General features: G+C 62.5%; 4 protein-coding genes across 5 annotated transcripts; 2 read left to right on the top strand and 2 right to left on the bottom strand.

Moving 5' to 3' along the window:
* Positions 1-1,699: 1,699 nt before the first annotated feature.
* On the bottom strand, positions 1,700-3,809 carry PROCR (protein C receptor). The gene is made up of 4 exons (XM_086618598.1): positions 3,755-3,809; positions 3,399-3,635; positions 1,902-2,168; positions 1,700-1,812 (listed from the first exon to the last, which is right to left on the bottom strand). The coding sequence occupies exons 1-4, from the start codon at positions 3,807-3,809 to the stop codon at positions 1,700-1,702; spliced, it is 672 nt and encodes a 223-aa protein (XP_086474724.1).
* A 724-nt stretch (positions 3,810-4,533) lies between these two features.
* Positions 4,534-5,156, top strand: LOC147528046 (uncharacterized; the record flags this gene model as incomplete). The annotated part of the gene is given in 2 exon segments (XM_086618596.1): positions 4,534-4,690; positions 4,693-5,156. Coding segments are annotated over 2 exon segments (621 nt in total), but the record flags the coding sequence as incomplete, so codon positions are not given.
* A 435-nt stretch (positions 5,157-5,591) lies between these two features.
* On the top strand, positions 5,592-11,508 carry PFKL (phosphofructokinase, liver type). Of its 2 annotated transcripts, none has more exons than XM_086618730.1 (22): positions 5,592-5,676; positions 6,227-6,300; positions 6,401-6,478; positions 6,574-6,763; positions 6,994-7,159; positions 7,261-7,305; positions 7,400-7,508; positions 7,843-7,938; positions 8,011-8,103; positions 8,437-8,562; positions 8,678-8,742; positions 8,887-8,950; positions 9,039-9,185; positions 9,300-9,370; positions 9,482-9,569; positions 9,706-9,858; positions 10,134-10,298; positions 10,502-10,563; positions 10,696-10,807; positions 10,888-10,987; positions 11,106-11,211; positions 11,287-11,508. In XM_086618730.1, exons 1-22 carry the CDS (start codon positions 5,592-5,594, stop codon positions 11,465-11,467), a joined length of 2,376 nt encoding a protein of 791 aa, XP_086474856.1. In that variant the 3' UTR covers positions 11,468-11,508. The 2 variants fall into 2 exon arrangements, with proteins under 2 accessions (XP_086474856.1, XP_086474857.1); XM_086618731.1 differs by having other exon boundaries at positions 11,306-11,483.
* Positions 11,509-14,551: 3,043 nt separating this feature from the next.
* CFAP410 (cilia and flagella associated protein 410) lies at positions 14,552-21,533 on the bottom strand. Its single transcript, XM_086618429.1, has 7 exons — positions 21,457-21,533; positions 20,484-20,502; positions 19,778-19,824; positions 18,974-19,203; positions 17,527-17,683; positions 16,809-16,902; positions 14,552-15,423 (listed from the first exon to the last, which is right to left on the bottom strand). Exons 1-7 carry the CDS (start codon positions 21,531-21,533, stop codon positions 15,298-15,300), a joined length of 750 nt encoding a protein of 249 aa, XP_086474555.1. The 3' UTR covers positions 14,552-15,297.
* Between the last annotated feature and the right edge of the window lie 249 nt (positions 21,534-21,782).

The following is a 21,782-nucleotide window of genomic DNA, read 5'->3' as shown; positions in this document are numbered from 1 at the left end:
CCAAGCGGAGCGGGAACGCAACGGTTTCTCCCCTCTGGAATGTGGCTACAAGTGGGTTTTATCCCTTCGTTGAGGGGCAAACGTACCATGTTGGACCTACAGCATCAGCCTCGTGTCCCCCTGATGCCCGTGGTGGGGTCACACCACGCTCGGCTTCTTCGGAGGCCAAGTGAGGACGTCCACGTGCCTCAGCCTCGTTGTTTTGGATCCTCTGGCTTCTTGGCTGACACTTCCCTTTCGCGAACGAGCCCGCTGAAGGGTGGAGATCGCCCCGGCCCCTCTGCCCTGGGGCTGCTCAGAGGGGTGGCCCACAGCCAGGGTGATGAGATGTGGTCTTTGGAGACCTCCTTCTCTTCCATCCCTCGTTATGGATGACCTCTATGTCATCTTCCCATCCCCTTTCTGCCCTGCATCTCTTTTCTCATCTCCCCCAAAGCCCATCCTTTTTTTGGGATTTTTTTTTTTTTTAAGTGTTTAGAAAGAAAGGAGCTGGAAGTTAATCCAGGAAAGCTCCTCGTGTTGTCCCCTTTTCTGGTGGCCCGAGCCAGCTCCTGGCTCATCCCCAGCCCTTCTTGCCCACGGGGCAGTGGAGAGGAACACGAGGAGGGGGGTGGACACCACGCTCAAAATCTTGCTCTGGGCGAAAGGGAAACACAGCCAAGAATTTATTACTAATATAACCAAAGTCTGAACAGTCAAAGCGGGGATTTTTAGCGGAAAAGGAAAACGAAGCGGAGAATTTCGGCGTACGGTGCCAGTCCTACAGCTCCGTGTTTCTTTAGCTGGTCCTTGGGGAGCAGTTTCTCACCTCGGGGTCCCCAGTGCATCCCCGTATCCCTGTGGGCAGCATCTTTCTGGGACAGTGGTGAACACATCGATCTGCTGGAAAAAACCTGTCCTGCTCCAGCTGCCCCTGCTTGCCCTCTCATCCAAAGATGAGGAAATTAAAAATAAAGGAAGCGTCGCCACGTGGCCATTGGGGAAAAAATAAAATAAAATCACTTAATTGAGTGAAAGGGGCAGATTGAGACGAGTTCAGGACGTGCTGACCCCACCAGCCCCTCTCCAGAGGCCGTGCAAACTCGCTGCACGGCTCGGGGTCCCGCGCAAGGGCTGGCAACACCGGCCAGCCCACCCAGTACTGGCAACTGTGGCCACTGGGAGGGCCCTGCCGCCCCAGCTGGGCGCTGCTGGTGGGAAAGGAGAGCAACGAGACGCCGGGTGAGAGCAGTTTTATTGGGGGACATCTGGAAGCAGTGCCACCAAGGCACGACATCCCCCCTCCCTGGCATTTATCCCCACTGGAACAGGGATAAATGGGGGGTTCGATGCCACCCTTTAACCCTTTCTTGGCTATTTCTCCTCCCATCCCACCCTTCTTCCCCATTTGTTCCATCCATGCCAAGCGTGTTTCTGTGCTAAGTCCCAGTGCACCGTGCCAGCCCGGCGTGGGGACCGTCCCCGGGGCAGGGTGCTGCTGCTGGGTGCAGGGGGTCAACCCAGCCAGGAGCGGGCAGGGAAGCCACCGGCGTCCTTCGGGAGCAAAGCCTGTGGTGCCAGGGCAGGATACAGCCCTGGCAGAGCACAGGCTCAGTCCCTGCCTCCGCGGGGTGATGCAGGATCCGTCCCCTGCCTCCACGGGTGGCATAGGGTCCATCCCCTGCCTCCTCGGGGTGACGTGGGCCAGCTGCCAGCTCCGCTACCAGCTCCTTCCCGTGCACAAGAAGATCCCCACGGCCATGCCCAGCAAGGTGAGGGTCCCCAGGATCAAGCCCAGCACCAGCGGGGTGTGCGACCGGCTGCTCCGTTTCCCTGCAAGAGGCGAGAGGGGTGGAGGTGACAACTGGGGTCATCTCCACCATGCCACCCTTTCCCTCCCCTTGCCCAGCCCTGGCACAGACCTGTCCAAGGGCTCTGAGCCCGCAGGATGCCAACGCAGGTGGTGTTGAGGAAATACTGGAGGTCCTGGGTGGTCAGCGGGTACTTCATCAGCTCCCTCTCGGCGAAGGCGGCCACCGGGTCCGCACCGGGCCAGCGTCGCTGCCAGGTGGCATTGGGGACGTGGAAGCTGAGGAAAGCCGTCCCGTTGAGGGTCACCTCGTAGAAGCTGTGGGCCGTGCCGTTGGGGAAGAGGCGGCAGCCCAGGTGGCAGCACAGGGTCTGGGTGTCTGCGGGGACCGAGGGAGGGGGTCGGGGTCAGCGCCAAGCCATGCCCTGAGTTTGCAAGGCCTCAGCCTCGTGCCCCCCAAAAAAGCTTCATTTTTTCTCGAATTAGCTGCAGCCGTGATGACTTTTCTCTTCTTTTTATCTGTGTGCGGCACAGCTTGGGTTTTATGGAGCCGGGAGGTTTTTTCGGCGCAGAGCGAGCGACTCGTCGCTCTGGCGGAAGAACAGGGCACGGGAGGGTGGGGGGTGGTGAGAAAGTGCCCCCCGAGGGCCAGGTAAAGAAACACAGAACTGGGGCAAAACTGGCTTGGGGGTAGCAAAGAAAACGAAGGGAAAAGACACCTTGGACCGGAATGGCGGAGCAACGCAGGCGGGAACGCGAAACCATCGCTGGCAGCGTCCCGCGCCTCCTGTGAAGGCTGCAGGGTGCAGGTGGGGTGTGGAATGCAGGCAGGGTGCAGGTGGGATGCAGGCAGGGTGCAGGTGGGATGCAGGCAGGGGTGCAGGATGCAGGCAGGGTGCAGGTGGGATGCAGGCAAGGGTGCAGGATGAAGGTGGGATGCAGGCAGGGGTGCAGGATGCAGGCAGGGTGCAGGTGGGATGCAGGCAAGGGTGCAGGATGAAGGTGGGATGCAGGCAAGGGTGCAGGATGCAGGCAGGGGTGCAGGATGCAGGCAGGGGTGCAGGATGCAGGCAGGGTGCAGGTGGGATGCAGGCAAGGGTGCAGGATGAAGGTGGGATGCAGGCAAGGGTGCAGGATGCAGGCAGGGGTGCAGGATGCAGGCAGGGTGCAGGTGGGATGCAGGCAGGGGTGCAGGATGCAGGCAGGGTGCAGGTGGGATGCAGGCAAGGGTGCAGGATGCAGGCAGGGTGCAGGTGGGATGCAGGCAAGGGTGCAGGATGCAGGCGAGGTGCAGGTGGGGTGCCTACACCTCCCTGTCCCCCCAGGCTGCATCTCCCAGCCCTTTTCCCAAGGGGCAGTGGGAAGCTGGGCATCCTCCTGTTCCCAGGGTGGGCTCCGGGTAAGGAATTCCCAGCTCCGCAGAAGGGCTCCTTTTGCCTGGAGCGTGGTTTCACCCATGGCCATGTCCCTGTCCCTTTGCCCAGCTGTTCCCAGAGAGCCGTCCCTGTGCCCAGGCAGTGCAGGGGGGGCTCTTGCACCCCAGTAGGACCCGTCCCCCCACTGGGTCATGCATCCTCATCCCTGTGCCCCCTCCCCGGGTACCACTCACAGTTGATGGGCCTCTCCTTGCAGAAGAGCTTCACCAGCCCACTGAAGTAGTCCAGGTAGGTGACCACCTCCCGCTGCCGCCTGGCCCACACGTCCGGGGGCTCCAGAGGCAGCACCTGGGTGACATTACGCTCCTCCAGGAGATGGCTGAGCTGCCCGTCCAGGCTGGCATTCCCCCACAAGACGGAGCTGCCTTTGGAGATGCGGGTCCATTGCAGCATGGTGAAGGCAAGCGGGGCTGCGAGAGATGCCAGATGTCACCCACCACCCCGTCCCCTCCCCGTAAGTCCTGTGTGTGTGCCCCCAGTGCCAACCCCAAATGTCTCCAACCCCACCGCCGCCGTGGCCGTGCCTTACCCGCCCGCTCCGCTCCGCAGCCCAGGGCCCCGCAGAGCAGCAGCAACCGGAGCATGGTTGGGGACAGGGATGGGGACGGGAATGGTGGCCCCACGGTTGGGCTGGCAGGGAGTTAAGCGGGACTGGGGAGGTGGGGCTGCGGGAGGAGGAGAGTGGGAGCCCAGCCAGGTCTCTCCCATTTCCTCAGCCTGAGCCACCCGCACCCCTTCCCTGCCGGACACGCTGGGGGTGTCCAGCCTTGCAGCACCCGGAGGTGGTGATGCAGGATGAGGCTCCGAGCTTACAGCAGGACCATACGGCACTGGGCGAGAGAGTAGCCAGCGCCTGCCTCAGTTTCCCCATCCTTCAGCTGGGCAGGGACCCTCTTCCCTGTCTGCCTGGGTGATGCAGGGGGCCAGCGGGGACACAGGGGTGGGATACGACTCCAGGAGGAGAAGGGAGAGATGGAGGGGAGCAGCCTCGCAGCACCGCGCTGCACCCACCGGGGCCCGGGGCGGGCACCCAGAGCCCGCGGTTCCGCAAGCGCTGGTGCGACGGGATCGCCATCCCGGGCAGGATGCAACCCTCGGGATACAGCACCCCTGCAGCCCCCGCAACGGGCTGCGACCCACAAACCCCTGGCTGGGCTCACTCCGTGGCTTTAATCATACCTAAAAGGGATTAAACGTTAAAAAAAATAGATAAAATTTATAGTGAAATACGCAGCTCGCCCCGCTGGCACAGCCTGGGGCGGCACATACCAGCACTGCACCACCTGCCACGCCACAGTACAGCACGGCATGGCGCGGTGTAGCGCTGTATGTGTGGCGCCGTATGGCACCATATAGTACGGTAAGGCACGGTACGGTATGGCACAGCATGGTATGGCACGGCATGGCACGGTGTGGCACAGCACAGTATGGCATGGTACAGCACAGCATGGCATGGCACGGTATGGCATGGCATGGCATGGTATGGCACAGCATGGCACGGCGCGGCACGGCACGGTACTCAACAGCATGGTATGGCATGGCATGGTACGGTACGGCATGGCATGGTACAGTATGGCACAGTACGGCATGGCACGGTACAGCACGGTACAGTATGGCACAGTATGTTATGGCACAGTACCGTGCGGTACGGTGCGGTACGGCATGGCATGGTACGGCATGATACGGTATGGCACGGTACGGGATGGCACGGTACGGCACGGTATGGTATGGCACGGCACGGCATGGTACAGCATGGTACAGTATGGTATGGCATGGCACGGTACACTATGACGCGGTACGGTACAGTGTGGCATGGCACGGCACGGTACGACATGGCATGGCATAGCACGGTACGGCATGGAATGGCACGGCACGGCATGGTACAGCATGGCACGACACGGTACGGGACAGCACGGCACGGTATGGCACGGCACAGTACGGTACGGTATGGCACGGCATGGCATGGCACGGTATGGCACGATACCGGACAGCATGGCGCGGCCTGGCGCGCCACGGCCGCAGGAGGGGGCGTGGCCGCGCAGGAGGGGGCGTGGCCTCAGCGGGGAGGAGGCGTGGCCGAGCAGGAGAAGGCGTGGCCTCGGCGGGGAGGGGGCGTGGTCGCACGGGAGGGGGCGTGGCCGCGCAGGAGGGGGCGTGGTCTCCGCGGGAGGGGGCGTGGCCTCAGCGGGGAGGAGGCGTGGCCGAGCAGGAGAAGGCGTGGCCTCGGCGGGGAGGGGGCGTGGTCGCACGGGAGGGGGCGTGGCCGCGCAGGAGGGGGCGTGGTCTCCGCGGGAGGGGGCGTGGCCGGCGGCCAGGCGCGTCTCCGCGGGGGCGTGGCCGGCGGCGCCGGTGCCGGGAGCGCAGCGATGGCGGCGGCGGAGCTGAAGCGGCTGCGGATGGCGGGGGCCGGCATGGCCATCGCCGTCCTCACCAGCGGCGGCGACGCGCAAGGTGGGGCCGGGCGGGAGCGGGGCTGCGGCTCGGCCCCGGTTCCGCCCCGCGGGTCGCTGCGGGTCCGTGGCCGGCCGGTCCCGCGGGCGCGGCGGGGCCGGAGTCCGTCCGCGGGGCCTCGGGGCTGCGGCCCGCGCTCCTTCCCGGGAGCCCGGGGTGGGGGAGCGGGGAGGGGCGGACACCCCCCTCCCGTCTTCCCCCCGCGGGGGAAGGGTCGGTGCGTCCCGCCCGCGGGGCTCCCCCATCCCCATCACCCCCGGAGCACCCGCCGGGGGGAGGTCCCGGCCCCACGGGGGGATCCCCACGGGGGAACCCCCCACGGTAGGACCCCCCCTCTCCCGGGGATAAGCCACCGTTTCTTCGTCTCGCTCTCGGGCGGTTGCTCATCTCCAGCTCCCACTCGTGCACCGAGTTCCCCCGGTCCCTGCCTGCGTGGGTGCCCCCACCCCCTCCCCCCCGAGGGGACACTTAGAGGTCACCTACAGGATCGGGTCCCCTCTGGGGCGCGGGGTCCCTCGGGCCCACCCCGACTCGCGTCTCGCCTTTCCAGGGATGAACGCCGCCATCCGCGCCGTCACCCGCATGGGGATATACGTGGGAGCCAAGGTCTTCCTCATCTACGAGGTTGGGGTCCCCCCACTGCTCCCCACCACAGGTGGCGAGGAACCACCCCCCCACCCCGTGCCAGGGCACCCCTCACCTCCTCCCCCCCACTTCTCTGCAGGGCTACGAGGGGCTGGTGGAGGGGGGAGACAACATCAAGCAAGCCAACTGGCTCAGCGTCTCCAACATCATCCAGCTGGTGAGGATCACCGGTGGAGTCGGGAGACCCCCCAAATCCCACCTCCCCCAAAACTGCGTGGCCAGCTACGTCCCCCCCCACCCTTATCTCTCCAGGGTGGGACGGTGATCGGCAGCGCCCGCTGCAAAGCCTTCACCACCCGCGCGGGCCGGCTGCGGGCCGCCCGGAACCTGGTGGAGCACAGCATCACCAACCTCTGCGTCATCGGCGGCGACGGCAGCTTGACGGGCGCTGACATCTTCCGCTCCGAGTGGAGCGGGCTGCTGGACGAGCTGGTCCAGGAGGGTGCGTGAACCAACCCCCCCCCGACTCATCCCCAAAATCTTTGGGTGGGAAGAGTGAAAGCATTCAAGGGGCGCTGAGGTCCAGAGGTCCACCCCATGGCTATGATCACCAGGGAGGGTTGGGCTCCTCCACTGCTCTGCAGGATCCGGCCAGATGCTGGGGTGGGGGACAGGAGCACCCTAAAATAACGGGTGGCGCGGCCATCCCATCCCGTCCCCCCCACCCCACAGGGCAGATCAGCAAGGAGATGGCGCGGGAGAACTGCCGCCTGAACATCGTGGGGCTGGTGGGTTCCATCGACAACGACTTCTGCGGCACTGACATGACCATCGGCACCGACTCGGCACTGCACCGCATCATGGAGGTGATCGACGCCATCACCACCACGGCGCAGAGGTGAGCAGGCCGGGAGCTGGGTGCTAGGTGCCAGCCCACCCCGTGGCATCGCACCCACCCTCCTCATCCTCCTTCTCCTCCTCCCACCCGTGTCCTTGCAGCCACCAGCGGACGTTCGTGCTGGAGGTGATGGGCCGCCACTGCGGGTAAGCCCTGGTGGGTGGGGAAGCTCGTTAGCGGGATGAGACGCCGTATTTTGGGGCTGATGGTGCTGGTGCTGCCACCGCCACGTCCCCGCAGGTACCTGGCACTGGTGTCCGGCTTGGCCTCGGGTGCCGACTGGCTCTTCATCCCCGAATCCCCTCCGGAAGACGGCTGGGAGGACCTCATGTGCGAGAGGCTCGGGGAGGTGAGCTGGAGGGGGGGGTTCATCCCATCCCATCCCTTCCCATCCCCCTTTTTTTTCCCCTGGAGATTCCCCGCAGGAATCCGGGCTGAGCCCCGCGCCCGGCGCCCGGCCCCTGCGAAGCTTCGGGAGCTCCCGCCATTGTCCCTGTGCGCCGGGGCACTCAGCCGAGCGCAAATCCAGCCCTGGCGTGCCAGGGGCAGCGCTGGCTCGGGGGCTCGGCCGCCCCGGGGGGGTGGCTCCGGTTCCGTGCCGGCGGCGGGGGAAGGATGCTCGGGCTCGGCCACCGGTGAGTTTTGGCTAAGCCGCCGCTGGCGTTTCCCTCCCCGCGCGCCAGACGCGCAGCAGGGGCTCGCGGCTCAACATCATCATCATCGCCGAAGGCGCCATCGACCGCAGCGGCAAACCCATCTCCTCCAACTACGTGAAGGACGTAAGTGTTCGCTCCGGCACGCGTTCCGGCAGCCGGCGGCTCCCCGGCGTGACGTCCTCTCCCGCTCCGTAGCTGGTGGTGCAACGCTTGGGCTTCGACACGCGGGTCACTGTCCTCGGCCACGTGCAGCGCGGAGGGACCCCATCAGCCTTTGACCGCGTCCTGGTAGGTCTGGGGCAGGGGCACGGGGAGATGGTGGTGGGGGGGTCACCTTGCGGGAAGGAGCGGGCAGCTGGGGAACCCCGCTCCCGCCTTCCCTCTGCCCGTTGTAAAGGATTTTCCGGGTGGGATGAGGCTCAGAGGGTCCCTGCGGGCACCGGGCAGAGCCGTGTGCCCGTTTCGCCTCGTTTGCTGCAAATTTCGTGGGTTTTTTAAGTCAACCCAGCAGCTCTCTGGCTGTAAATGGGGTGGCCGCCCGGTTTCCAAGCCCAGGGGGAGCATCCCAACCCCGGGTGGCCCCGGCGTGACGCGGCGGCGGGTGCCCCTTTGCCATCGCAGAGCAGCAAGATGGGGATGGAGGCGGTGATGGCGTTGCTGGAGGCCACGCCGGACACTCCCGCCTGCGTGGTGAGCCTCTCGGGGAACCAGTCGGTTCGGCTGCCGCTCATGGAGTGCGTCCAGGTGGTGAGTAGCAACACCACTAGTAGTGGTTTTGGGCAACGCCAGCCCGCTGGGTGGGGGTCCCACTCCCATCCCTGCTGGCGTGGGTGTCACAGTGTTGCGTCTCTCCCTGCCCAAGACGAAGGACGTGCAGAAGGCCATGGATGAGAAGAGGTTCGAGGAGGCCATCCAGCTCCGGGGGAGGTGAGGAGCTTGGAGCAGGATGGGGGAAAACATCTCTGTGGGGCGTGCTGGGGTGGGGGCTTCTCCCCGGGTGGAGGAGGGTGTCCCCTTGCCGCACCCCGGGGTCCAAGCGCTCCTGGGGGCCACGTCACCTTGTCCTTGCAGGAGCTTTGAGAACAACTGGAACATCTACAAGCTGTTGGCGCACCAGAAGCCGGCGCAGGAGAAGGTGAGGAGGGCCGGGGAGCAGCAGGGGACACCATCCCCGTCTTGGGGACGCACGCACCCACACGCCATCCCCACCCCGGTCCCCGCAGAGCCCCTTCAGCCTGGCCATCCTGAACGTGGGTGCCCCCGCCGCCGGCATGAACGCTGCCGTCCGGTCGGCCGTGCGGATCGGCATCTGCCAGGGACACACCGTCTACGTGGTGAGCGACGGCTTCGAGGGCTTGTCCAAGGGGCAGGTAAGAGGAATGGCGAGCCGGGTGCTGTGGGTTTCCCAAGGTGGGGTGGGTTTGGGCTTGGAGGGGGTAGTGGGCTGCTCCCCCCACCCCAAAACCGAGCGCTGCTGCTTGCAGGTCCGCGAGGTGGGCTGGCACGACGTGGCAGGCTGGCTGGGACGCGGCGGGTCCATGCTGGGCACCAAGCGGTAAGCACAGCCCCGGGGAGGTGGATGGAGCAGAGGGGACGTTGTTGTCCCCAGGGATTGCGGGGACCCCTTGTCCTCACCCCACCGTCTCCCCTCTCCTCCCCGCCGCAGGACGCTGCCCAAGACCTGCATGGAAAAGATCGTGGAGAACGTGCGGAAGTTCAACATCCAGGGGCTGCTGGTCATCGGGGGCTTCGAGGTGCGGGGGAACCCCCAGCCCTGTTTCGGTGGGGGTCGGGGTGGGCTGTCAGCATCCCAAGTGGTGCAGGCACCCTGGGCCAGGATGCGGATCCGGCTCCGGGGCCGGAATCTCCCCAGCCCTTGGCTGTTTGCAGGCGTACGAGGGGGTGCTGCAGCTGGTGGAGGCCCGCGGGCAGTACGAGGAGCTTTGCATCATCATGTGCGTCATCCCCGCCACCATCAGCAACAACGTGCCCGGGACCGACTTCAGCCTGGGCTCCGACACGGCCGTCAACGCGGCCATGGAGGTGAGGGACAGGGTTTGAGGGGGAAGCTCACAGGGCTGTCCCACTCCATCAGGTCCCATCGTCTTCAAGGCCAGGTTGGATGAGGCTTTGGGCAACCTGGTGTAGTGGAGGGTGTCCCTGCCCATGGCGGGGGGGTTGGAACTGGATGATCTTTGAGGTCCCTTCCAACCCAAACCATTCTGTGCATCTATGTTTTGGGATGATGTGTGGGGAAGGAACAAGCATCCCATCCCAGGTGGGTTTTCCTGGTGTGACTCCTCTTTCTCCCGGCACAGAGCTGTGACCGCATCAAGCAGTCGGCGTCGGGCACCAAGCGCCGCGTCTTCATCGTGGAGACGATGGGGGGCTACTGCGGGTACCTGTCGACCGTCACTGGCATCGCGGTGGGCGCTGACGCCGCCTACGTCTATGAAGATCCCTTCACCATCCACGACCTGAAGGTGAGCGGGGCAGGAGCTGCTTTCTGGCAGCATCGGTTGGGTAAAATAAGAAGGAAAACCAGGAAAGGGAGGGATCCAGCCAAGCCCCGTGAAGCTGCTGGGTGATGTTAGTGGCACTTGGGTCCAAACAAGAGGACCAGAGGGACCTGGGATGGCTGCAGAGGACATGGGGCACCGCTGGCATCCTGGCCTTTGTCTTGCAGGCCAACGTGGAGCACTTGACCGACAAAATGAAGACGGATATCCAGAGAGGGCTGGTGCTACGGTGAGTTGGGGACTCCTGGGGACGCTCGCTGAAAAACTTGGCCAAAAAAAGTGGTTAGGGGAGCATGGAGGGACCCCCTGGGGCTGCCAGGTCGAGGAGCAGCCCCCCCACTTCTTCTCTCTGCTCCCCCAGCAACGAGAAGTGCCACGAGCACTACACCACCGAGTTCCTCTACAACCTCTACTCCTCCGAGGGCAAAGGCATCTTCGACTGCAGGATTAACGTCCTGGGCCACCTCCAGCAGGTAGAGGGGTGAGGGCAACGTGGGCCACCGCTGTCCCTGAGAGCCGGGCGGGTTCGACGCCGTCATTTCTTTGTCCCCAGGGAGGAGCCCCGACCCCCTTTGACCGCAACTACGGGACCAAGCTGGGAGTGAAGGCGGTGCTGTGGATGTCGGAGAAGCTGCAGGAGGTCTACCGCAAAGGTGAGCCGAGGGCTGGGGGTCCTGTGGTGGGGTGGGAAGAGGCTGGTGGCACTCGGCAGCCTCTGCTGCTCTGGGCTTGGCTACCCAGTGGCCACGGCCGGTTGTGTCCCCTTCCCAGGACGCGTGTTTGCCAACTCGGGAGACTCTGCCTGTGTGATCGGGCTGAGGAAGAAGGTGGTGGCCTTCAGCCCGGTGACGGAGCTCAAGAAAGTCACCGATTTTGAGTAAGTCCCCGTGCCCCGGCGGTTCGCCAGGTCCCAGAGGGACCTTCTCGGGTTGTCCCTGGGGCCACTCCAGAGCTGTTGTCCCCCTGCACAGGCACAGGCTGCCCCAGGAGCAGTGGTGGCTGAACCTGCGGCTGATGCTGAAGATGTTGGCCAACTACCAGATCAGCTTGACCGAGTACATCTCGGGGACGATGGAGCACGTCACCCGCCGCACGCTCAGCATCGAGAAGGGCTTCTAGTCCCACCAGCCTGAGCCGTAGTCGTCCCCCCCCTCAACCTCCAGGTCCTCTCCATCCCCACGTGCTGCTCGGGGAGCACCAGGTCCCCCGTGTTCTCACCTGTAGCTTCGCCATCAACCCCTTAAAGCAGGCAGAGCCTGGTCCCGGCTCCCAAACCAGCACAATCCTGCCCCGAATCGTTGGTGCAGGGTCTGGTCCCTGTGCAGATGCAGAGAAGAGGTGTTGCTAGAGCCCAGCTGCACAGCCCAGACCCTTAATTTTCCCTTAATAGTTTATTCCTATTATTTAATGATGGGATATCTTGATTCCCTATTGAGCGGCTTGACCGCCTGAGCCAACTGCTGCTTTTAGTCGCGTGCGGGAGGGGAGCCGAGGAGGACGGGGCACTGTCCCGCAGCGGGCAGGGGATGGACCCGGGGGGCTTTCGGCTGCTCTGTGAGCCCCGGAAAAGCTCCATCCTCCCGTGGGGAGTGTGGAGGGCTCAGCGCAGAGCACCGGTCCCGGCGAGCCCCTTTTACCCCCAGTCACCTTGCATGATGCTTGGCTGCCACCGGCCCCGGATGCTGCCAACGGGGCCGTGCCCATCATCTCACCGCTGCTCCGTGCCCACCCCCTCCCAAATCTTGTACTGTTGGCGGTGCTGCTCTCCTCCTCTAGAGATAAAACCCGCTGGAGCCAAACCCGCTGCGCCGGAGAGTGGTCATTGCGCGCCGAGTCCCGGCGGGGAGGGAAGGGGGGGGGCAAACCTGGGCTTAGGATGGGGATGAGCCATGCCAGACTGTTTGCCAGAGCCGGATTAACGCCAGGTCAGGATGTTTCCCTGCATCGTGTGTCCTGAAAGCCTGGGAGAGGCCCTGGCCGGGCCGCGGCGGGTGCAAGGTCAGCATCTCTCTGCGGGCGGATTTGGCAATCCCGGAGCGACATCGCTGCTCCATCGTTTTGGTTCCCACCTTCAAAGAAAGCGCCGGAGTGATTTATCACGGCACGGCGTTTGTTTGTTCCGGCGGTTTCTCGGGGTGGCTGCCAAGCGCCCCGGCTCCCGCGTGCAGCGCTCGGGCTTGGCCGCGCTCCGCCGCTGCCAGACGGCCACCCGGAGCCCCTTTCCCAGGCCACTTTCCTCCTGGGGCTTTCGGCTGACGGCTACAGCCTCTGGGACATCGTCAGCACCAGGACACATGAGTCTTTTGGGGGCCAAGGCACCGTTATTTTTCCCTCCCTATGGAGTCGTCTCCAAGCAATGAGTCCCCTTTGATTTCAGTGCTTTTCCCCGAGCTGGCCACGTTGTTTTAGTCTCGGGATGAAGATGATAATTATTGCATCTTCCCTGCCAGAGCTGGATGCGCGGAGAAATAGTGTTTTCCTTGCTGATGGAAGCAGCATCGCTGCTCTTCCTCAGCGAGTATCTGCTCTGGGGACCCCAGGCAGAGCCCTGGCTGCTCCTCCAGAGCCGGTGGGCTCCTTCGAGGAGCCCCATCCAGCTCCCAAGCAAGACCCACCAGCCGCAGACCCCTGCGCTGCAGTGGTCCCGCACGCCTGGCTCACCATCAGCCTCCCGAGAATGCCCACGGATGCTCTGAACGTGAGCTGCGCTGGACCCGCGCCCACGGGCAGGCAGCCGCCGGCGTTTTCCACACTGGGAAAACGTCTGCCCTCGCCGCTCGATAGTGCCCGTTGAGGCATGTCAGGACGAAAGCGGGTCACGCCGAAAAGCCCCGCGGTTGTACCGTAGCCCGGTTGGAGCCTCGTGCCCGGGCGCAGCTGCGGGCCCTGGGTGTTCAGCTCCTCTCCAGCCTGGTGCTCTCGGCAGCAGGGTGGGCAGCGGAGGGGCTGGCACGGCACCGCAGCCCTCCAGCACCCGGGTTTCGGGTGTGAATGGTGTAGGGGGGTGTCCCCACACTCAGACCAGCTGCACACTTGGATGCACTTGGGGACAGGGGTCACTGCAGCCCTAACGCCTCGTTTCATAGATTTTCTAGGTTGGAAAAGACCTTAGAGATCATCCAGTCCAACCGTCCCAAAAGAAAAAAGCTTGGAATGCCAGATTCCTAGGGGGAAGACAGAGAGGCACAATCCTAACATCCCATGGCGGGTAGGCGCCCCGTGTCGTGCCAGGACGAGCAGGAGGGGACGTGGTGACTGCGCACCCCGGCTCCCCGGCACATCCAGCCCAGCCCTGGCTTCCGTCCATCCCCAAAGCGATGGAGCAAAAAGCCACGAGCGTCGTGCAGGGCAGGGCAGGCTGCCAGGTCCCCGGAGCGCAGAGGCATGAGTTGAAGGGGTGAGCATCCCCTCGGGCCGGGCTGAGAGCGAGCGGGATGCCCCTGGGTCACCCTGGAAGGAGCGGGCGGGAGCACGGAGGGCAGCTTGCCTGGCAGCAGGAGCACCGGCACCGGCCAAGTATGACAAGCGCGGCACGTAGGCGGCAAGCTCTGCGCCGCTCGGGGGATTAACAGCCCAAACTTCTCCGGTGGAGAAAGGAGGAATGGTGCCAGGGCAGCCTCCGGCCGCGGCGATTGCTCCATTAACCACCTTCACCACGAACGAGCCTCGATGACACGCTTATGACGCTTGCTTCCATCGCTCTCCTCCCAGAGATGCCAGGGGGATCGGCACACCCCAAGGGCAGCTCCCCTGTTGCCCAACGCGGACGGGCGCGACTTCTGCCACCGAGCAGGCTGCGGAGACAGCCTGGGAGAGGGCTTGCCCTTGGCACGAGGGGGTTTAACGCAGAAGGCAAGAGCTGGGTCATTGGAGGAGTTAAAGGCATCAGGAATCTTCACCCAAGTGATGAGGGTCAAGCCATGTCCCTTCCCATGAAAGTCAAGTAAACATGCGGACACAGAGCTGCCACCATCCCCGAGGAGCGTTCCCTCCCGGCAGCACGACACGGCCCGCGCAGGATGGGACACCCCTACAAAGAGGGAGAGCGGGGAGTCAGTTCTCACTATGGTTGCTGGACCCCAGCCACGATTTAGGCATCCTAGAGGGATAACTGCTTTTATTTGGGATGTCACCACGGTTTAGTTCGGATCTAACAGCTCTACAAGAGCTTAGTAAACACTTTTTTTTTTCTTTTTCAGTTAAACGGACAGCGACGCTCGGCTTTCCTCCCAGCAGGGGCTTTTTACTCTGACCTTGGAGTTTCCTTAAGCTGCTCTAATGCCTGCAGGGACACGTGGGGTGAGCGTACAGCCGAGCACTCAGGATCCAGGAGTCATTTCCGTCTCACCTGGGCTGCCCCCAGCCTTCCTCTGGGCCGCCTGACCGCCACCTCGAGGCGCTGCACGCGGACCAGAAGAAGTCAGGAGTCGAAGACAAATCAAGGATTTGACATCGACCTTCACGATCTGCACCGGACGCTTCTCGGCGCTCGTTTCGGGCAGCGTCTCCCAGACAGACTTCCCAGATCCTTGTGGCAGAAGCTGCCTTCGGAGGCTGCTGCACGAAACTGGCAGCTGGGCAACGGTCAGCCTGCCAGGAAGCCACCGACGGTGACGTTTCCGCAGGCTTTTCCGTCCCCCTTCCATGGCGTGGCACAGCAGCACCTCTCACCGCAGCCCTGCTCGCTTTTGCCGAGTCCCCTGCAGCTCCCATCACCCAGCCCCAGCGACACAACGTGAGATGGAAACGTTACCGGAGCCTGCTACGCCAGCAGGAAAGCTCCCAAGAGCCAGATCGGGCACTGCCAGCGCTGCCAGCCCCGGCACGGTGTGCACAGCCAGGGGTGATGTCAGGAGCTACAGGGGCAGCCAGCAGCACCCTGTCCCAGCCCCTCCGGAAGGGAAGAATGGCACTGCGGGTCTGGGGCTGGCTGGTGCTCCAGGGAGGTTTGGAATGGGCACCGTCACTCCTCCTGCAGCTCCTTCTTCCGAAAGGCCTGGAGCCTCCTCCCCACCGTCTGCTGGACAATCTCCAGACCCTCCAGGTCCAGTTCCTTCGTGAGAAGCAGGATGGCATTCAGGACGTTGTTCTGTCGGGATGAGACAGACATTGCTTTAGACAAGCATAGAATCATGGAATCACAGAATGGCTTGGGTTGGAAGGGACCTCAAAGAACACCCAGTTCCAACCCGCCTGCCATGGGCAGGGACACCCTCCACTACACCAGGTTGCTCAAAGCCTCATCCAACCTGGCCTTGAACACTTCCAGGGATGGGGCAGCCACAGCTTCTCTGGGCAACCTGTGCCAGTGCCTCACCACCCTCAGAGGGAAAAATTTCTTCCTTAGATCCAATCTAAATCTCCCCAAAGCCATTGCCCCGTGTCCTGTCATACACGCTCTTGTCCAAAGCCCCTCTCCAGCTTTCTTGTAGCCCCTTTAGGTACTGGAAGGCTGCTGGAAGGTCTCCCCAGAGCCTTCTCTTCTCCAGGCTGAACAGCCTCAACTCTCTCAGCCTGCCTTCATAGGATAGGTGCTCCAGCCTTTGGATCATCTTTGTGGCCTCCTCTGGACTCGCTCCAAGCATGTTAACGTCAGCCCAGAAAAGGACATTTGATTTTCACAGAACTGCTCCTTCTAGGAACTCCACCACCACCAGCAGCGGTTTGCAGCTACAGCGACAGATCAACCAAGCCCTCGGGGCAAACATGGGCAGGAACTGCATGTGGCTAACTGGAATTCAGGACCAACCCGTCTGCCCAGCCCTGCCCAGACTGCCCACATGCCCCTCTGGCTCCCGGCCACCCTCCCAACCAGCTTCTGGAAGGAAAGGCGCATTCAAGAGCAGCCGCCCTCTCTCTCCAGCGTGACTGCACGTAGGATGGGAAAGGACAGGAACCCTCTGATCTGATGGGGAAGAAGAGCTGGTAGAACTGTGAAAGCACAAGCTGGAAGGAACCCTTGAAGGTCCCCAGCCCAGCCTCCCACTGATGCAGGACTACTGCCAACACCAGACCACGGCTCTGTCAAACCACAGCTTGAAAAACTCCAGGGAGAGATTCCACAGCCTCTATGAGTAACTGTCCTTCTAGGGAAATTTTTTTTCCCAACATCCAGCCTGAACCTCCCCAGCTGCAACCTATGGCCATTTCCCCTCCTTTAACGTTTTCTCTTCCCAAAGGCCAGGCAGCACTCACGCTGCTCCGAAGCAATAAACTCAAGCGTGCTTAGAACATCAACAAGAGAGAGATCCCAGGTAATTCCCATCAGAGTGAGGCAGAACGCGGTCTGGGTCTCGCTCTGGCCTTCCCGTGCCAACCGAAGGGATGGCACTGAACCCAGTGGGCAGCGTTTCTCCCCTGAACAGCCAAGACCCATCAGCGCAGACAGACGGAGAGGACAAACCCCGTCGGGCTTTCTTTACGTTGCATGACGTCTTAAAGACAAAAAGCAATTTGGTCTTTAAAGATACTCACTCCCTTCTTCCGGTTACAGTCCATCTCTCGAGGTGAAAAGGAGGAAAATTTATCCCCAGGAACCGGCCACATACCAAGCTCCTCTCGGATTTTGCTGAAGAAGGGGAGGAAGAGCAAATGTTACGCTGACCAGCTGGCACCACCTTACTCTGCCAGGCCAATCCTTTCCAATCATGGGCAACCAGGCAGGAGGCATCCAGCTGAAGGACTCAAGGCACGTCTCTTCGCACACCACCTCTGCCTGCAGACCACAACACCCCCACCAAAACTCCCAAGCAGGAGCCTCACTGCTCTAAAACGTAAACGAGCACGCTGCCACAAGGAGTCTGCTCCCAGCTCCACCTGGGATGACAGATTCCCACGTTTGATGCCAGCCGGGACTGCAGACGGTGTAACGCCGCATTCCAACAGCACGTGCCGCAGCACCGACGTGCGCCCGAGCGTGTCGGAGCAGCAGAGCTAAGCAGGGCTGGACTGGAGCTCCCACTTCAGAGAGGATCCCTCTGTCTGCACATGCAGCTGACACGTTTGAGAGTCAGCCCCCACCTACGGAAGAGCCTGTTTTGCAGATACAGAACCAGACCCACCAGTGCTATTAAAGCAGCACAGCTCCACCACGGTAACTGGAACAACAGGAATCTGCACCAGCTGCAGGCCTGGCCCCCGGAATGTCAGAGGTCAGCCCAGAAATCCTAACACCTCACAAGCAAGCCCTCACTTTGTCTCCTCCAGACTGAAGTTCAGCAGTTCACTCTCGGTCTCCGTTGTGGATTCAGTGGACTCAGGGCAGCTGTTCTCTACGCTCCTCCCGGCTGGCGGGGCCGTGATCTCCTCACCATCAACCAGGGCCTGGGACAGTTCTTCCTCTGTCACAGCTGCAAAAACCAAGACATGAGCCAGCAATGTGCACTGACAGCCTAGAAAGCAAATCGTATCAAAAGAAGTGTGGCCAGCAGGTCAAGGGAAGTGATTCTGCCCCTCTGCTCTGCTCTCGTGAGACCCCACCTAGAATACTGTGTTCAGCTCTGGAGTCCCCAAAATCAGAAGGACATGGAGCTACTGGAACAAGTCCAGAGGAGGGCCACGAAGATGATTCAAGGGCTGGAGCACCTCTGCTATGAAGACAGGCTGAGAGAGTTAGGGCTGTTCAGCCTGGAGAAGAGAAGGCTCTGGGGTGATCTTATTGCAGCCTTCCAGTACCTAAAGGGGCTACAGGAAAGCTGGAGAGGGACTTTGGACAAGGGCGTGTAGTGACAGGACATGGCGCAATGGCTTTAAACTGAAGGAGGGGAGATTTAGATTAGATCTAAGGAAGAAATTTTTTACATTGAGGGTGGTGAGGCACTGGCACAGGTTGCCCAGAGAAGTTGTAGATGCCCCATCCCTGGAAGTGTTCAAGGCCAAGTTGGATGAGGCTTTGGGCACCCTGGTGTAGTGGAGGGTGTCCCTGCCCATGGCAGGGGGGTTGGAACTCAATGATCTTTAAGGTCCCTTCCAACCCTAACCATTCTATGAAAACAAAAGGCTGCTGCGATGAACTCCAGCAGCCCAGGAAGACGGCACCTGTAACGGGGCTGGTATCACCACTGCAGAGCTACACCGCAGCGGTTTGGTCCAAAAATCAGCCTTTGTACCGGCCTTTTGCTTTCCTCCTCCTCCTCCTCCTGCAGAAAAACCCGCCCGGGAGAGCACTGGCAGCTGTAACCAGTGGGAAAAAAATCAGGGAGGGATGCAGACACACTTTGCTATTTCTTGTCTCTGGAGAAGGCTCCGAAAGCCACCAAATTACTGCTACCAGACAGAAAAACCTTCTCATTTTTTTTTCCAACAGCAGAACCAATTACAGAATGTTTTGCTACAGCAAAGGAGAGCTCTAAAAAAACACTAATTAGTGGTACTGTCTGAGCTGTAACGAGGTGCTCTCAGTCCCACCAGCGTTAACTCTGGCCCTGCAGGGAAGGGAAGGGGGAAAACAGCTTAGAAACAGTGGATCTCACAGAGGGGTGCTCACCCTCAAAGAGATCCTACCTGGCTGAGCACTGCCTTCCCACCACCATGTCATGGAAGAGTCAAAGGACACCTTAACCAGAAGAACCAAGAGGTCACTGTTTTCCAGTTCACCCTGCCCGTGGCCTGGGGCTCCTCCTTTACCTGCCAACACCCACCTTGGTTATCAAGCTTCTGCAGGCTGGGTAGGTTCCGCAGCACCGTCATCCGGTAGCGGTGGGGGTCCGATCCACAGCAGGGATTTTCAGAGAGCCACAGGACCCTCAGCCGGGGTAGGTTTTTAAGGTAGAAGAGCTCATTTAGGCTTGTAATGTTGTTCTTCCTCAGATAGAGTTCGCTCAGGTTCTGGCACCGATTCAGCGGCTCGAGGTCCCAGATGCCGTTCAAACTGAAGAGAGATCATAGAATCATAGAATGGTTAGGGCTGGAAGGGACCTTCAAAGGTCATCTAGTCCAACCCCCCTGCAAGGAACAGGGATATCTCCAACTAGATCAGGTTGCTCAGGGCCTCATCCAACCTGGCCTTGAATGGTGGGATCAGAAACCACCAAGCCCATCCCTCCCTCCGTACCTTTCAGGTGGGAGCACAGCGGGGAGGCTTACGGAATCAAAAAGCTTTGTGAGACGTCAGAATCATTTCAACAAGCATCGTGCGAACGAGCCCTATACAGAGGCCCAGAAGATCCCGTCCAAACTACGGACTAGAACTTACGGAGCAACAATCCGAAGAGGTTTTAACGCTCTCAAAACCAGGATTATTTTCTCGAGAGGGAAAGGTGCAGAGAAGCTAGCAGAAGAACAATCATTTCTGCATCTCTGCTGCTTGGGAAATCGGGCACAAAGAGCCAGGCAGCTCAGACACACAACCACAGAAAGGTGGTTAAGAAACCCAGGGCCAAGCCACAGCCCCAGGAGAAAGGCGATTTCCCTGCCCTCTCCAAGGCTGGCAGCCTGACATTCACCTGAGCGTGATCACCTCGACGTTCGGCAACTCCCGGCATATCGATATCTGGGAAGGACGAGACAGAAACAGCAAGTTAACACCCTCGGAAAAAAAATACAAATAAAAGCAATTTAAATCCCAAACGAGCACCATAAAAGCAAGAACAGGAATTCAGATCTGCTGCCACAGCCCGTGCCCAGTCAGCAGCCCCTCCGCCCAGCGGTGGAAGCGCAGACACCAGCCAGCGTCACGTCGCTCTTCTGCTCCAGCGACTCCGCAGCCTCCGTGCCAGTTTGCAGCCACGGCACGCAAGCAGGGACCCCTCTGGCCCTAGGCAGCCCTCTCCTAACGGGAGTATGCCATCCTGAGTCCCAAGCAGATGAGGTGGGACTCAGGGTCCTGCTCTCTGCGGGTCCGTGCAGAGCTTCGGAGAGGAATTTCCAAGCGCTCTCTGGAAACAACAGCAACGCTTTTTTTTTTTTTTTAAAAAAAAAATGAGATGCTAATCAATCCTGAAAAGCACTGCAGTTTGCTGGCACCAGGCCAGCCCAAACCCAGGCCTGCGCTTCCCTCAGCTCCCCTTCAACCCCATCCCCTCCCTGCTCCGGCTGCCAGCCCTCGCCAAGGTTTCCGTCCGGCGGCACCATGCGGCCTGGGGCTCAACGATGGCAGCCGGGAGCCACGGGGCACCTCCTCGGGATGGCAGCGGGCTGTGCGGTACTTACATCCGTCAGGTGGCTGCCCCTGCGGGAGGAGAGTGGGGGGGGTCACTGGGAGCACGGCACGGCCCAGCTGCCCACCCGCTGCCCTCATGCCCAGGCTGCCCAGCCCCAGGCCCTGCGCCCCTGCTGCCTCCGTCCACCAAAGCTGCTCTGAAGCATCCTGCCATGGGCCTCGTTGTTCCCCCTCCCGGGTCATCTGCACCCCCAGCCCTGCCAGTGCCCTCTGCCCATCCCCCAGCCCTGCCAGTGCCCCCAGCCCCAGGCCCTGCCAGTGCCCTCTGCCCATCCCCCAGCCCTGCCAGTGCCCCCAGCCCCAGCCCTGCCCGTTGTTCCCCCAGCCCTGCCAGTGCCCCCAGCCCCAGCCCTGCCAGTGCCCTCTGCCCATCCCCCAGCCCTGCTAGTGCCCCCAGCCCCAGCCCTGCCCATTCCCCCAGCCCTGCCAGTGCCCCCAGGCCCAGCCCTGCCTGTTCCCCCAGCCCCAGCCCTGACAGTGCCCTCTGCCCATCCCCCAGCCCTGCCAGTGCCCTCTGCCCACCCCCCAGCCCTGCCAGTGCCCCCAGGCCCAGCCCTGCCAGTGGCCCCAGGCCCAGCCCTGCCCATCCCCCAGCCCTGCCAGTGCCCCCAGCCCCAGCCCTGCCCGTTCCCCCAGCCCTGCCAGTGCCCCCAGGCCCAGCCATGCCAGTGCCCCCAGGCCCAGCCCTGCCAGTGCCCCCAGGCCCAGCCCTGCCCGTTCCCCCAGCCCTGCCAGTGCCCTCTGCCCATCCCCCAGCCCTGCCAGTGCCCCCAGCCCTGCCAGTGCCCCCAGGCCCAGCCCTGCCCGTTCCCCCAGCCCTGCCAGTGCCCTCTGCCCATCCCCCAGCCCTGCCAGTGCCCCCAGCCCTGCCAGTGCCCCCTGCCCGTCCCCTCAGCCCCAGCCCTGCCAGTCCCCCCCCCCGCCGCCCGCCCTGCCCGGGCCCGCCCCCCCCCCGGCGCCCACCAGCAGTTGAGGCGCCGGACACCGTCGAGCGCGGCGGCCTTGGCCCGCGCCAGCACGGCCGCCCGCCTCAGCCTCATGGCCGGGCCGGGCCGTGGCACCGCCGGGGCGGGACCGGCCGCCCGCGCAGGCTCCGCCCGGTCGGGGCGGCACCGGAGGCAGCGCGGCGGTGCCCGGCCGTGCCCGCCCTTCCCTTCCCCACCCGGGGCGGGAGGACGGGCCGGGCGGCCCCCCGGGTGTCCCGCTCGGGCTGTGCCCGCTCCGCAGCGGGCCGGGGCCGCGGAGCTCCCGGAAGTGCAGTTTTATTTAATCCCTTCGTATTCGCTTCC

Source organism: Tauraco erythrolophus, chromosome 11 (genome assembly GCF_009769465.1).
Source record: "Tauraco erythrolophus isolate bTauEry1 chromosome 11, bTauEry1.pri, whole genome shotgun sequence".
NCBI lineage: Eukaryota > Metazoa > Chordata > Aves > Musophagiformes > Musophagidae > Tauraco > Tauraco erythrolophus.
This window is presented reverse-complemented; position numbering and strand designations above follow the sequence as displayed.

Bases quoted from the DNA above. Each gene is read 5' to 3' on its own strand.
- PROCR (XM_086618598.1), bottom strand. From the start codon at position 3,809: ATGCTCCGGTTGCTGCTGCTCTGCGGGGCCCTGGGCTGCGGAGCGGAG. The intron at 3,636-3,754 runs GTAAGGCACGGC...CATCTCTCGCAG, and splicing joins CTGCGGAGCGGAGCGGGCGG to CCCCGCTTGCCTTCACCATG. The intron at 1,813-1,901 runs GTCTGTGCCAGG...CGCCTCTTGCAG, and splicing joins GGCTCAGAGCCCTTGGACAG to GGAAACGGAGCAGCCGGTCG.
- PFKL (XM_086618730.1), top strand. From the start codon at position 5,592: ATGGCGGCGGCGGAGCTGAAGCGGCTGCGGATGGCGGGGGCCGGCATG. The intron at 6,764-6,993 runs GTGCGTGAACCA...CCCACCCCACAG, and splicing joins GGACGAGCTGGTCCAGGAGG to GGCAGATCAGCAAGGAGATG. The intron at 9,371-9,481 runs GTAAGCACAGCC...TCCCCGCCGCAG, and splicing joins TCCATGCTGGGCACCAAGCG to GACGCTGCCCAAGACCTGCA.
- CFAP410 (XM_086618429.1), bottom strand. From the start codon at position 21,533: ATGAGGCTGAGGCGGGCGGCCGTGCTGGCGCGGGCCAAGGCCGCCGCG. The intron at 19,204-19,777 runs GTGAATGTCAGG...ATCTCTCTTCAG, and splicing joins GTCGAGGTGATCACGCTCAG to TTTGAACGGCATCTGGGACC. The intron at 15,424-16,808 runs GTGAGTATCTTT...TCATCCCGACAG, and splicing joins ACTGTAACCGGAAGAAGGGA to AACAACGTCCTGAATGCCAT.